Source organism: Labeo rohita, chromosome 4, assembly GCF_022985175.1.
Source record: "Labeo rohita strain BAU-BD-2019 chromosome 4, IGBB_LRoh.1.0, whole genome shotgun sequence".
Classification (NCBI taxonomy): Eukaryota; Metazoa; Chordata; class Actinopteri; order Cypriniformes; family Cyprinidae; genus Labeo; species Labeo rohita.
In genome coordinates, this window is record NC_066872.1 from 39,951,262 (window position 1) to 39,967,847 (window position 16,586).

At 35.3% G+C, this 16,586-nt stretch overlaps 1 protein-coding gene across 2 annotated transcripts in view; it reads left to right on the plus strand.

Moving 5' to 3' along the window:
- Positions 1–16,089, plus strand: part of chst11 (carbohydrate (chondroitin 4) sulfotransferase 11) — a 58,198-nt gene extending 42,109 nt beyond the window's left edge. Inside the window, exon 3 of one of the 2 annotated variants that reach the window (XM_051108424.1) lies at positions 12,542–16,089. In XM_051108424.1, coding sequence (XP_050964381.1) covers positions 12,542–13,396 — 855 coding nt within the window. In that variant the 3' untranslated portion in view covers positions 13,397–16,089. The remainder of the gene's footprint in view (positions 1–12,541) is intronic. The other variant, XM_051108423.1, reaches the window with a different exon arrangement.
- The last annotated feature ends 497 nt before the right edge of the window (positions 16,090–16,586 follow it).

Consider the following 16,586-nt stretch of genomic DNA (forward strand, 5'->3'; position numbering starts at 1 on the left):
AAATATAGTATTTCTTTTTTCTCTGTATGTATATATATATATATATATATATACATTTACATTTTAATTTTCTTGATTTTAATTTGTAATTTTGCTGATTTTATTCTTTTAAATAATTAAAAAAATATTTTTAGTATTTTATCTTTTTTTATGTCAATATAGCTTTTCTTTTGCAAACATATTTTTTGTATATATTTGTAAATTATAATTTTATAATTTCATCATTTAATTTGATTTTATTTTTAAAATATATATATATATATATATATATTTTTATATAATTTGTATATTTTTTGTACATTTTAATTTGATTGTATTTTTAAATTAAATTTTTATTATTATTAATTATTTTTTAATGTCAAAGTAGTGTTTCATTTTATAGTTTTTTATAGTTTAATTTTGCTGATTTTATTTTTAAATTATTTACACAATAGTAGAAAATAGTTTGTAATTTTTTTAAATGTCAGTGTAGTTCTTCTTTCGTTTATAATTTGTATATTTTTGTAAAGTTTAATTTTTCAATTTTGCTGATTTTATTTTAAAATATTTTTTAAATGTAAATATAGTTTTTATAGTATATATAGTTTTTATGTATATTTTTGTAAATTGTAATTTTGTTGATTTTAAATTGTAATTTTTCTGATTGTATTATTTTAAATAATTTTTTTTTTTAAAAATTCAATTTTTATCATTTTTATTTGTTTTTATGTCAATATAGTTTTTCTTTTGTAAATATATTTTGGTATATATTTGTACATTTTAATTTTGTAATTTTGCTGATTTTATTTATTAATATTTAAAAATGTTTTACATACACTTTAGTTGTACTCATTTTAGTGCTTTAACTTAAACTAAATACTAATGAGAATCTGTCTATCTATCTATCTATCTATCTATCTATCTATCTATCTATCTGTCTATCTATCATTTTAAAGTTGCTTGGCAATCTCTGGTTTCAAAGTAACTTCTTCAACACTAGGTTAACAGTCTTACATCACTCCAGAGGTATCCCACAATCCTCTACCAGTGCACATGGTAGCATTTCCCTCACACTTTTACGCAACCTCTCAATGCAACACCCTGTGAGTTCATGTGTGTGTGTTTGCACGTGTACCTGGCCCGTAGAAAGGGCACATTGGCAGCGTCGGGCAGAGTCAGTGGAAACTTCCTGTTTGAGCGCTGAGGGCATTCGACACTGCACCCATTCACCCCCTCTCTCTATCTCTCCGGCCGCTCCGCTCACCCTCCCTCTCATCGGCGGCGTCCATACACACCTCTATTAGATGCTCACTAGAGGTCAAAGGAAGTTGCATGATTAATTACAGCAGAAAATAGCATTATAGAACTTCTTCATGTAATAGTTTCGTGTGTCCCTCATTTTAAAGGAAATCTGAAAATGGTGTAAAAATATCCACAGCAAAGGCAGTGATTGTATTGTGGGATGATGCAATAACAGAGTCATGCCATGATGCAACACTGGAACGACATCACACAGTGGCTTGACCTTTTTAATACTCTGTTAAAATGAAGTGTAAACTGGTGTTTTTATGAGAACGCACGAGCTCGTTCCTGCTGTGCGGCTGTTAGCGAAATCATGGAAAAGTTGCTTCAGCTTTTACAGTTCGGAAAAGTTGATTTGGTCTCTTGTGCACGAGGTTTTGCGGGCAGGAGTGCGTTCGCCTCTTTCTCCTCCTCTCATTGACACGGGATCAATTTTACTGCAGCAGCACTAAATCAAGTCCTCCGCTTTAAGAGATCCGTCAAGACGAGCAGCGTGGACTGCTGGGAGTGTGTGTGAGGGAGAGATGCACAAGGACACCTTTATCAGCAGCGGCAGCGAGCGTGTGTATGAATATGTGTATGCGACGGCTAAAAAGAGGTATTAACTGTCTCGCGGCGCAGGACTCTGAGAGCTGGCATGCAGTTTGGTGTTTACTGAGCAAACACAGACAGACGCGAGCGCACAAACTAACGCAGCACTCAGCTGGACTCAGCAGCGCAGCAGGCATGAGTCATCATCATCATCATCATCATCATCGCCACAGCAACAGCCGCTGTAATGGACGAATGATAAGAACGATAAGGATAAACTGCTTGAATTTCAGTGTGATATGATTAAGATGACCAGATTCTATTAATGCTTGGAAAAACAAACTAATGTATTTCTTACTTTAGAAACTATATATATATATATATATATATATTACTCCATTACCCATTATTACTACAGTCCTCAGTCATTGATCCTAATATTAAAAATTATTAAATATTTTTGATTATTATTAATGTTGAATAGTTTTTTTAGTTTTTGCTGCTTAATATTTTTGTGAAAGCATGATACACTACTATTCAGAGGTTATGTAAGATAGAATATTTATTCAGCAAGTATTAATACATTTTTCAAAAGTTTGGGATCAGTATAATTAAAAAAAAAAAAAAAAAAAACATATGATCAAAAATTCAGAAAAAAAATGTAATTTTGTGAAATATTATTGCAATTTAAAATAACATTTTTCTATTTTAATATACTTTAAAATGTAATTTATTCCTGTGATGCAAAGCTGAATTTTCAGCATCATTACTCCAGTCTTTAGTGTCACATGATCCATCAAAAATCATTTTAATATGCTGATTTATAAACAATGTTGGAAACAGTTGTGCTGCTTAATAATTTTCGCGACCTGTGATACTTTTTTCAGGATTCTTTGATGAAAAAAAGTTAAAAATAACAGTGTTTGTATGAGTTAGAATATACACTAATATTTAAAAGTTAGGTGTTAGTAAATCTTCTTACTTTATTTATTCATGTATTTATTGTAGAAGAAATTAATACTTTTATTCAGCAAGGCTGTGTTAAATGGATAAAAAGTGATAGTAAAGACTTATATTGTTATAAAGGATTTCTATTTTGAATAAATGCTATTCATTTTCACTTTTTATTCTTCAAAAACTCCTGAAAATAGTATTACAGGTTCCAAAAAATAGTTTCAACATTAATAATAAATCAGCGTACTAAAATGATTTCTGAAGGATCATATGACACTGAAGACTGGAGTAATGGCTTTTGAAAATTCAGCGCTGCATTACAGAAATAAATTGTATTTTAAATTACATTAAATATATTATAAATTGCAATAATATTACATTTTTTTCCATTCATTTTTTTCAAATAAATGCAGCCTAGATAAGACTTTTTTAAAAAACATTACAAATCTTACTGATTCCAAACTTCTGAACAGCAGTATATTGTTAAAAACATTTCTATTTGAAATAGATGTTTGTTTGTTTTTTTTGTATTATTTCTATTCAGCAAATAAATCATGATATCCAAAATAATATTAAGCTGCAAAAGCTGTTTTTAGCATTTATAACAATAATAACCTTTGTTAATAATTGAATACCAAACATAAATTGTAATATTTGAGCAGCAAATCAGCATATTAGAATGATTTCTAAAGGATCATGTGACACTGAAGACTGGAGTAATGATGCTGAAAATTCAGCTTTGATCACAGAAATAATATTTATTTACAATTTAATATATTACCATATTAAATGAGTGTTAATATAATATAATATAATATAATAGTTAATGCATATCTTAGGGGTACAGAAGCACAGAGTGATTTGAATCTAATTCCAAAAATTTGACATCTTATTGTGGATGGTTCCAGTGAGGAAATCGAATTTATTCTTTGAGTTAAACTTCAGCCCTCTGAGTGTGCTAATCTCTCTCTCTGAGCTCATATAAATGGATGATAAATCTCAGCATGAGGACAGATGGAGGAAAGGATGAGAGAGGGGAAGGCTTTGACTTTCTTTAATAATTCATCTCATGCTTATAAGAGCTCGTCTGAGAGCTTCTGAGGTCGTCGCGGTCACGGGGTCAAATCATAACCTCAGTGACCGAGAATCAATCTCCTAAAAAGCAGCAGCGAACTTTCAGTGAGGCATTAGTGGGAGTTTCGGCAACTATGTGAGCACAGGTTGATTTTTATGCAAACTAATATAGGATTAGTTCACTTTCAGGATAAAAATGTCCTGATAATGTCATCCAAGACGTTCACGTCTTTCTTTCATCAGTCGAAAAGAAATTAAGGTTCTTGAGGAAAACATTACAGGATTTTTCTCCATATAGTGGATTTCAATGATGGGTTGAAGGTCCAAATTGCAGTTTTAATGCAGCTTCAAAGGGTCCCAGCCCAGAAATAAGGCTCTTATCTAGAGAAACGATCGGTCATTTTCTAAAAATGCTTATCTTGCACACGCATATAACCTAGTGTTTACAAAGCAAACATGCAAAGAAAGTCAAATGCCCTTTACAAAAAAAAGGTAAAACAACAACGTTGGATGATTTTAAAGTTGGAGGAGAAAATTAGAGTTTTTCCATCTACCTTACATTTTTGAACCAAAGTACAAAGGCATAGAACTAACCACACGTAACGTTCCAACGTGTAAGAAATTATTTATACTTTAGATGCAATAAATGTTTTTAATAATAATATTTATAAGTAATATTTAAAATAATCTGTTGTTATAATTTATAACTTTTCAAATTATTACTTGATAAATATCAATTATCTATATATATAGTTTATATAGTTTATATATATATATATATCTATTATAGTTTTTATATGTTTTGTTTTGTTTGTTTTTTTTTACAAAATTATTATTGTTTTTAACAAATAAATTTGCTTATTTATAATTTATAAATTATTATTATTGATCAAAATATTACTTGATAAAAATGTAGCAACTTCTTGATTCTGTTCTGAAATCCTATTTTTTTTTTATTGTTTTTTAACCATTTTTATGATGATTTAACAAATAAATTAGCTGTTTTATAATTTATTATTATTATTCAAATTATTACTTGATAAAAAATGTAGCAACTTCTCCTTGATTCTGTTGTGAAATCCTATTATAGTTTTTATGTTTTTAACAATTTTTATTATGTTTTAACAAATAAATTTGCTGTTTTATAATTTATTATTATTATTTATCAAATTATTACTTGATAAAAAATATAGCAACATCTTGATTCTGTTCTGAAATCCTATTATAGTTTTTATGATGTTTTTAACAAATAAATTTGCTGTTCTGAAATCTTTTTTTGGTTTTTAATTATATGTTTTTGTTTTTGTTTTAACCACATTTTTATTATGTTTTTATTTTAACAATTTTATTATGTTTTGACAAAAAAATTGCAGTTATATATTTTATAATTTATAAATTAGCATTGAAATTGTGTAGAGTCCTTTGACCCAGTGATCCCTAAAAATCCTGAGAAAAATCCTGAAATGTTTTCCTCAAAAACCTTAATTTTAGACTGAAGATGAATAGGAAATTTTATTCTGGAAGTGAACTAATCTTTTAATCTTGTATAATGTTTATACAATCATGATTATGTGTGTAAATGTTTGTGATTTGTATGACAAAAATGACCTGCAATGCACTGATTTCCAAGGATGAACATTATTAGGAGACAAATTAAGAGTGTGAAAAGTATTTTCAAGAGTTTACTTTCCAAACTTCCACAAGGCCAAAAGTGGCAGTATATTTAAGAAACACCCCGCCACTCTCTCTGGTGGGCAAACAGACTATTTGAATGTAGGATTATTAATGCTTCGCTCCTGGTGCTGTTTATGTTTGCTTCTTACGGTGTTTTGCATTCTCTCTATTTCAGGAAAGCCTGAACGTGGTGAAGATAAATGTACCGCACACAAACACAAACGCACCTCAAACACACTCGTGCATATCAACGCTCTGTTGTAGCGTATCGACTTGACAAAATGTTACAATTACCGCAGGCTACAGCCAGCTGTGTTTTACTGTGATTTGAATCTCATTAAAGGTGTGCGCAGTCATTTTTTTCTCATTAAAATTTAACACGTTAAGAAATTAAGGGAAAAAAATATGGTTAAAATCATATCACTAGCCTAATAAAACATCCCATGACCAGCCGAATACTCATCAACCTCTACTCATTTGTTTCTCAATTATTGTACGCTGAATATTTATTAATGCATTTTGCAGCTGAATGCAAATATGTCTGTTTTTCTTTCCCACAAAGCTCTGCCAGAGTTTCACCGGGCATCTGTGTGTGTGTGTGTGTGTTTTGTTCTGGTATCATTGTAATGTGAATGCATTCCAGCTATCTAATTGCGGTGGAGAGCAGCTAGCTGTGTTGGTGTGCTGGGAATAAATTAGCTCAGGGCGTCTACAAACTGACAGAGCACCATGTGAACGTGTGTTTTTGTCTGAGAGAGAGAGAGATACTGAAGGGAGAAGGGAGAGAGAGAGAGAAACAAAGAAAGATAGGCCGAGGGAGAGCCCATATATCTTAGCATCCTTGTCTTCTCTGTGATAACGAGGTGAAAGTGCGTGCTGAAGATTGATGCTGGATCTGTGTGAGCGCGGGAGAGAAACAGGCAGGAATAGATAACACAACCAGTGGACGGTTAGAATTCAGTTCTGTTCACACACGCTTCAGTTACAAACAACCAAATTTAATAAACAAAGTGACTCCCTTACATATTCTGAATTTTGAAACTAGAAGACTTTCTAGTAGTGGTCAAACAATGCTTTTTTTTTTTTTTGGTCCATGTTAGAGAGTGGCTGAGAAGCTGAATGTACTGTATATATGTATAATATCACAACATTTTCTTTGGAAAATGATTCAGTATAAATAAATAATGAATACATAGTTATTATTAAGTTCAAATGATTTAGGATCTACAACATTGCTGTAATAAAATGTATATTTTTACATTACATTTACTTAAATATTTTAAATAAATAATGTAAAAAAAATAATTTGAACTTAAAAAAATCTGTAATTTTTTTTATTTAAATAAAATTAATATTTATTTTTTAAATAATTGATTTCATCAATTTATCAGTATGAAAAAATATACTGATAATATTTATAATATTTAGAAAAATAATTTCAAATAATTAATTAAAGAATCAATCTGAAAAATAACTTGATAAAAATAGATCTGTAAGAAATTATTTATACTTTAGATGCAATAAAATGTTTTTTTACATAGTTATGTATTTATTGTAAATAATATTTTAACCAATCTATTGTTATAATTTATAACTTATTATTATTATTATTATTCAAATTATTACTTCATAAATATCTATTATCTATATAACCTATTATAGTTTTTATTTTGTTTTTTTTTTACTGAATTTGTATTGTTTTATAATTTTTAACTATTTTTTATAATTGATAATTTATTATTATTCATCAAATTATTACTTTATTAAAAAAATTAGCAACTTTTTGATTCTGTTCTGAAATCCTGTTGTAGTTTTTATTTATTTTATGATGTTTTTAACAAATAAATTTACTGTTTTATAATTTGTAATTTATTATTATTATTCATCAAATTTTAACATAATTTTTCATTCTGTTTTAACATAGTTTTAATTATATGTTTTAATGATTTTTAATTATATGTTTTAACATAATTTTATTATGTTTTAACACATTAATTTGCTGTGTTATAATTCATAATTTAGAATTATTATTCATCAAATTATTAATTGATTAAAAAATGTAGCAAGTTCTCCTTGATTCTCTTCGGAAATCCTATTATACTTTTTATTATGTTTTTAACCTTTTTTTTATGTTTTTTAACATCATATTATTGTTTTTAACAAACAAATGTGCTGTTTTATAATTTATTACCATTATTAATCAAATTATTACTTGATAAAAAAGGTAGCAACTTCTTGATTCTGTTTTGAAATCCTATCTGAGTCTTAAAAATAAAAAAGAAATTAACTGAATATGACATATAGCAACTAAGTGGACATAATGTACAAGGGTATGTAATCTAGGATTTTCAACCTTTCCAGTGGTGAGATACTGCTTGACTACTATTTTCTACAGAAATACAACGTGTGATATTTACTTTCGGCACTATCACTATGATTACAGGCTGTGACAATAGAAAGGGACTCTGACCTCAGTTATTTATCCATAAATTCAGTATTCAACACTTTTTAATAAGCTGGGAGACTATTTAAGAGTCACATCTGTTGATAAATGACTCTCAGTCCTAAACACAGACTGACTGAACATGTGACGTGTAGCTGTTGTTAGCCCCCTTGACACACAGCTCACGATCACACACAGTGCTTTGAACCGGCCCTGTGGACGTATGGTTGTGGAGATGCCATGGTCGATTGCGTTACAGATCAGAGAGAGAGGAGAAGAGAGGGGATGGCATGAAAAATAGCAGAAAACAGGTTTGTAGAAAATGGACCTGCAGAGGTTTTTCGGTGAACGAAAAAAGTGGCCAAACCAGGAGCCATCCAACTTTAATTTGCCTCACATTTACCGCTCTTCACCTCCATTTTTACCTCTTACGACCCCATTTCTCCTATCTATACCTCTGCATAATGGAGTTCAGGGCCGATAGCGGGAAAATCCGCTCTAGCTTTTATATCGAGGTTTTCTATTACCAAAGTCTTGACGTGTCTGCAGGAACTGGAGTGGACACTATATCATTAGCTATGTGTATGTATAAAGAGACTGCGCTTCCCAGAAAAGCTCTCAGCGTTTTGAACGGCTCTGCCAAATACAGACACTTTCCTGCTACTGATGAGGCTCAGTGTATAGTTTAAACAATTTTACGGAGCTACTGAGTGGAAGCGGGAGTTAATTTCATTATGATTATTCATTGTAATGAATTCTTTCATTCTGCCTGTCTCCTAACTTTTGAAATTTAAAGGAACAGCTCATGCAAAAATGAAAATGGTTATCAATTACTCACCCTCATGTCATTTTAATCCGGTATGACTTTCTTTCATCTGTGGAAGACAAAAGCAGATATTTAGTTACATGTTCATGCTGCTCTTTTCCATAAAATGAAAGCTGATGGATGTTAACAAGCTTCAAATATGATTAAACACCATAAAAGTACAATATCAGGGCTTTTGTGACATATTTTACAAAGCTGCAGAATTTCATATAAGTTTAGAACAACATGAATTTGTTGGGTGAACCCTGGGTATTAAGATGTGTATGGCGTAATATAACCTAAATTATGTCTCGTACTGAAATATGTAGTAGAAAACCCATGATAGAATTACGTTATTTATTAGGGGCACCATTATTTCAATGATGACAAATGGTTACACTCGGTAAATGGTTGAGCTACTCGGTAAATAAAATACTGATACGATGCAACATTGTGCAGCTTTTGGTTGTAATTTTTGGTTGAAGTGCAACAAGAAAAGCGATGTAAGTCTTCACTGCTTTCCTAGCGATAAGAAGAGAAAAATGGGAAGATGCTTATGATTGAATAAAACTTCCTAAAGACCTGCGTCTTTGTTCTCTCCACTTTAGCCCTGATTCCTTTGAGGCTTTTAGTAGACCACAGCTACTGACAGAGCTTACAAACGGCAGAGACAAGAAACACTAGATGCCACCCTGACAGGATGTAAACATGCAAACGCTTGTCATGATGCCACAGCCAGTGAAGGAGTTCTGTTTCGATTGCAGAGCAGGGATGTAAGTTAGACAAGAATATCTCCGATTGAGGTATTTGTGTTGCTGGATGTAATAATGAACATAGTGGTCGTCATTTACTCCCCAAATCTGAGCCGCTGAACATGCAGTGGATTACGTTTGTTTGTGAGGGAATGCGCCTCCCGATCTACATATATCCATCTGTGTTTGCGCTTAATAACGTGCTAGTTAGTAAGTTTAGCGGCTAAATGCAGCTAAAGTAAACAGGCTCGTCACTCCACAGAGAGAAGAGAGGGGTGGGGCGAGCAGAGCTCAATAACATTTAAAGCAACCTCGACCAGAAAAAGATGATTTTTGCAGAGCTGATTTTGGCAAGGTAAAAAAAGTGTTATTTAAATTATAGACTGTATATTATAGACTTTTCATTATGACCCTAAAGAATCATAGCAGCTTGTGGAAAATGGGCACCCGATGACCCCTTTAAGCTTACACTTACATCCATCACCAACTGTAAGCTCTTTCAGTAGCTGTAGTCACCGTATCATTTTTTTTTTCCGAGTTGTGTTGTGGTAAAAATAGCAACAGGTCGCGCCAGTAGCTCACCGAGTGCAACCATTTCAGGTTATTGAAATAATGGCACCCCATAGTCCAAAATATGTATAAGACGATGTGGATTTTTTTACAAATAATGTCAATCTTTCATTTCTACTACATATTTCAGTAAGAGACATCATTTATGTTATATTAAGTCATACAAGTAAAACACAGAGTTCCCTTTAAGAATAAACGTCTACACAACCTGATCTTACAATCTGTATCTGCAAAGACATGGTTTTGATTTCCATATTAATCTATCTGCTAAAAAGGTGATGCAATGGTGCTTTATTCAAAGAATCTTAGAACCTGTCGGCACAGATACTGTCCACAAACTCTGGGAAAATTCCACTGGAATAGAGTGCTTAAACTGATGAGAGTGGGTGTGTATAAAAGAGAGTGAAAGAGGCTGAGAGACACACACACACACACACACAGAGACAGAGTATGTGGGTGGCTGTAGGTTTGAATAATGATTTTGGAGAAGTGTACAGTGCTCTTCTCTTTGTAAATGTTAGATTGCATCCAACATGAAGAAACTTGATGAAACCAAGTGAAACGAGAGCTATAGAGATATTGATTTCAACTACTAAAGAACTCGAACGGGAATAGTTCACACAAAAAGTAAAATTCTGAAAGTTTAGATAGATAGATAGTCCAGTATTCCAGTGCATGTCTGAATGACTAGAAAACCTCCTGCATGTATGCTAAATACTGCATTGTTAGTCATAAATTCACCACTGACCTGTAAGACTGACCTTTAACTTTTGGCCCCTATTGAGCAGACTGAGGAAAGGGTCAACACAGCTCAGCAAGACTCCGCTTTCACTGCCTTAGGCCTTCTGTAGAGCTTTTCACAAGTCTTGAGTTTGTTTGATGTGGTGAGATGGTGTGTGCTCACTGCTTTTGTTACAGAGTGGAAGAAGTTCAGGGTTTTAAGAGCGCTCTTTAATAGGATAAACACCACAAAATAGCACGGCTCGCTGGAAGACTTACAACTGATTGCAATAGAATTTGACATTTATATAAGGCTAAACTAATAACAAAAAAGCATACAAATATCATGCACCAATAGTAGGTAAAATAGTCCATTTTAATTAGATTAAACTCTTTTGAAAAGTATTTTTACAATTTTCTCTCACCTTTAGCTGCTGTCTTGAATGAATTTTTCCCTTAGTTTGTTGCATTGCGTTCTGGGATTGTCAACAAATTAATGTAGTGGAAAACCCATGAAAAATTGTATTATACATATTTTGGACTATGGGGCGGCGCCATTATTTCGATGATGTGAAATGTTTGCACTCGGTAAGCCACTGGCACTACCTGTTGCTATTTTTACCGCAACACAATACCGCAAAATAATTTACTGATATGATGACCATCGTGAAGTTATATAAAGCCATACAAGTGTTAATACCCAGGTTTTCCTTTAATATTTTCCTTAGGCAGATCTACTGTCCTGCAAAGTTAAGTTACTCTAATTAAACAGATTGGATGTTAAAGGGTTAAAACCAAAATTGGCGGGATGGGAGATCTCTGGAAGCAGAATTAAGTGTCCCTGCTGTAGAGGATTTAAAATAAGATTTTAATAATATTGTCTGGTGCAAAACTTTCCCCTTTATGGCAGCCTGCTGATTTACAGTCTTTACAGGGCTTTAAATGGCACATGGGAAATGAGTCTTTACATTTATATTCACATTTATGCATTTGGCAGATGCATTTATCCATTGCATTGAATGTCTTCATTTTTATCAGTTCATGCATTCCCTGAGAATTGAACCCATAACTTTGGCATTGCTATAGCTATGCCAGGGGTGTCCAAACCTGCTCCTAGAGGGCCAATGTCCTGCAAAGTTTAGCTTCAGCCCTAATTAAACACACCTGAATTAAAGTTCAGACTCACTGAAAACTTCCAGACAAGTGTGGACCTAGTTGGAGTTAAACTCCACAGGACATTGGCCCTCCAGGAGCAGAACACCCCTGAGCTATCCTCTACTGCTGGGTTTCTCACCTCTGGCCCTCGAGATCCACTTTTTCTGCAGAGTTTAGCTCCAATCCTAATCAAACACACCTAAACAAGCTAATCAAGCTCTTGGGGATCACTAGAAAGTTACAGGCAGGTGAGTTTGGTTGAAGGTTGAAGCTAAACTCTGCAGGAAAGTGGATCTTGAGAGCCAGAGTTGAGAGCTTCTGCTCTACTGTTTGACCTACTTCACGGGTGCCCAAACTCAGGCCTGGAGGGCCGGTGTCATTCAGAGATTAGCTCTAACCCCAATAAGACACACCTGAACCTGCTAATCAAGCTCTCACTAGGCATACTACAAACTTCCCAGTAGGTGTGTTGAGGCAAGTTGGATCTCAACTCTGCAGGACACTGTCCCTCCAGGACAGAGTTTGGGCACTTTATCTGTTTTTTAATTAATACCATAACCCTTTCCTTTTTCTCTTTCCTAGGCCGAGTTCTCTGCAGCGGCAGTGTTGCATCAGGCCCGGCGGGATCAAGTGGCGGACACGTGCCGTGCCCACAGCGCGTCCAGCCGCAAGCGACGCGTCCTGACTCCCAGTGACCTCAAGCACCTTGTGGTGGATGATGAGCATGAGCTCATCTACTGCTACGTCCCCAAGGTGGCCTGCACCAACTGGAAGCGGGTCATGATGGTGCTGAGCGGCCGGGGCAAGTACAGCAACCCCATGGAGATCCCTTCCAACGAGGCCCACGTGCCCTCCAACCTCAAAACCCTCAACCAGTACAGCATTCCCGACATCAACCACCGACTCAAGAGCTACCTCAAGTTCCTCTTTGTGCGCGAGCCCTTCGAGCGGCTGGTGTCGGCCTACCGCAACAAGTTCACGCTCCGATACAACACCTCATTTCACAAACGCTACGGGACGAAGATTGTGCGGCGTTACCGGAAGAACGCAACCACCGAGGCGCTGCAGAGCGGCGCTGATGTGAAGTTCGAAGAGTTTGCGGAGTACCTGGTGGACCCGGGCACTCAGAGAGAAGCTCCGCTCAACGAACACTGGCAGACGGTTTACTCGCTCTGCCACCCCTGCCACATCCACTACGACCTGGTGGGCAAGTACGAGACTCTGGAGGAGGACGCCAACTACGTGCTCAAACTGGCAGGGGTGGGCGACTCCTTGCGCTTCCCGACGTACGCCAAATCAACTCGTACCACCGACCAAATGGCGGCCATGTTTTTCAACAACATCAGCTCGCTGCAGCAAGGCCAGCTGTACCAACTCTACAAACTGGACTTTCTAATGTTCAACTACTCTATTCCCAACTACCTAAAACTGCAGTAAACACACGTACGCAGTTACGCACACGTTCCGAGCTTGCTCAACAAGGTTGAGCAATGGGAGAAGGGCCTTGGCCACAAGACACAGGAGGGGGAATCAACCGAGCACTCAAATGTAAAATTGTATTTATATTCCGCAGGGACGGTTGCTTAATTTCGAGATGGCTAAGGAGCTCTCGGTCAACAGCAAATGCGGACCACTTTGAAAGACTGATGTATTTGCCCATCGAATTGTACATTTTCAGTGTAAAGGCTCCAAACATCAAAAGCAATATGACAGACTCTGAGCTATACCTGCTCAAATGGTTTATCTATTAATATACTCAGCCAGCCGCTGCCGCCATTATTGAAGCTTCACAGAAAGGAGCACCTAGACTAATAATAAGACTCGAGATACAATCAGACTTCAATTCCCCACTTCTAATTTCATGTTCCCTTTGGAAGTTCCCTCGCTTCTCTCCCATACTCAGACGGCCTTTGTGTGTGTGTATTTATACGGTGCATATTTAAAGTGCACACTAAAATAAGAGGCATTGAATGGTGCCTTCCTGAAAGGGGCAGGTCTAAATGTGAGTGACAGGCAGGGGCTCCGCCCACTGGGTCAGTCAGGGAGCATCTGTAGCAGTCGGGAGGTCAGAGGTCACTGCGGGTCGGCCTCAAGCACACTGTTCCCACAACCCCTCCTCCCTTGGTTGGTCTTAAGTAAGGATTTTGGATGTTTTGTTTCGTTTTGTATTTGTTTATAATGGAAAAAGTTGCTGCGAGCAGCACGTTCTAATATTATTTGAATTACTGTGTGAAATAGAGATGAGAAAGACTTAATATTTTGTTTCCAGGAAAGGAATTCAGCTTAGAGCTAGAGACTTTCTGAGGTTTAATTGTCATAATTCGCTCACTCATATTTCTCCTCGCCTCATATGTAGAACACTGTTGCTGGGATACCTCGCTGGTTGTTTTGTGACGGGTGTATCGGAAACGGGCAGGACTTTGTTTTCTGAGCTGTTCTCATGGGAAAGTTTCACACAGTGGTGTGTGTCTGAGAGAGGGAGAGAAAATACAAGCAAATCTGTTCCATCCATTAGATGAATTATATGTCTTTCTCAATTTGAGTTCAAAGGAACAGCCTTTAACTTAGCAAGCTGTCTTTTATGATCTTAATTTGCTTTGACGGTGCACGAAAATTATAAAAATTACTTATTTATGTGCACAGTTGGCCACAAGTGGGTGCGTCCGAGTGCTTTATTTCAATGTCTTTGTCTGAAGCATATCTTGACTCTGGCTAAAGGCTTCTTTTAGCTTTCTCCCTCCCACATCTCTTTGCTTTTTAGGAAAAATCCCGGGTTTATTTGGCCAGAATAAGCGAGTGCTGATTAGCAGGTTTTTAAGTTCTGTAGAACAGGGTTTTTAATGAAGACCACACACACTCACACACACTTGTGGCAGCACCCTAGTAATTCAGGGGCTAAAACGTGGCAAAAAAGCAAACGGGTAAAAAAAAATCGTTTTAAAGCCAAGCCACGTTATCAACCTTTCTACATAGTACAGCTATTTCTTTCTCACGCTGCTTTTCCTAAATCTTATCCTACCCAAAAAAGCTTTGAAAAAAAAGATTAAAATTCTCATGCAGATTCCTTACTGTGGAAAACCAGTAATTGCAAAACACATTTCTTTTAACCGAGTTGCATTTTAGTAGCCTAATTATGGTAACTGACTGGCTGGTTAGGTGAAAAACTCATGCCAGAAATTCCAGCAGATAAATTTAAACACATAAAACCTTTATCTAATCTGTTCAAATCTCTGCTCTTCTCTTCTCCAGAACAAGAAATGAATCAGAAGTGAAACAAATCACTCAAGCCTGAACTTCATTTTTGAATCATCAGCTCTGAAAACAAAGCATGCCTGAATGGTTTCTCGGTTTATACTGTTTATTTCATTTGTTCTGTAACAACAAACATGGTACAGCCTCATTAGCGCCCACACGACAGCCACGCTAATACACGCATTAGCGCCCACATTAGCAGGCACAGTGCCTTTCAAACTGTCACTCTATCACATGCAGTACAGCTCACTCACGTTGCATGTGGCATTTTTCATTTTTAGAAATACAAAACACGATTTTCTTTATTTATGTTTCTGAGCACTTTCCCAGATGGAGCTAACTTTACACACAATGGCTAGGCTCACCTTCCACAAATGCTTACCTGTATGTGCCTGTTTAATAATCAGTGTCTGCATTGGTTCAACATTGCTGTATTTGTTTTCAGTGAGCGTCTGCTCACATTCTTGAGCTCACGGACAGTATCCGCAGTTTAATTTATTTATTTATTCCTCCTCTGTATTCAGGATGGACTCTGCCGGGTCACTGGGTTGGACCCTCGCACTGTAAATGGGAAAATTCAAAACAAGTGAACTGTCGGATCAATGCGCTCCCTGGAGAACACGCTCACACTCTCTCTCTATCTCTGTTTTCTCAATAAAGCTGAAACTGAAACCCTTAGTGGCCAATTTGTCACTGTCTGTGTCTCCACATAATCATTAAACTTGAGTGAAAATGTTGTTGGTTGTTAAAGGGATCTTTTTAACACAGCTGTTCCTCCTCATTTGGTGTGGTTTGCAGCGTTTTATGCTAAGATGATCTATAGGAGAACATCAAATCTTTTTCAAAAACCTGCACAGCACGGCCCTGCTTACAGCTTCTTATAGGGGATTTGTTCAATTACAATGTTCCTTAAATCCTTAGGGGTTTAATGGGACTTATTCAAAATAAGTAGAGGGTGAATGTGATCCCTCACCTTTGGTTAAACCACTTCTAAGTTTGTGTGCAGTTTGAAACCATTTATGGCTATGGTTCCTCAGCTGGTAGAGCTTGATGCCAGTAACGCCAAGGAATGGCTTTATACCTGAAAAAGAAAAGATGAAAACAAGTCATGTTTATGCATAGGAAAGAGAATTATTAAAATGTGGTTCTTGAGCAGATCAATTAATGGCTTTTTTTACTATTTTTGAGGTAATAATTTGCAATTCCACTGCCAAAAGAGATCATTTTATCTTAAAAACATTTCAAAATTGGCATAAATGCATTTAAATAACTGCCATTAACTATATACATAGTGAATACTAAACAACAGCATACAATTTTTTTATAAAATACTACTGGCAAAACTCCTAAGGTGTTGTTATGTGAATAACCAGTC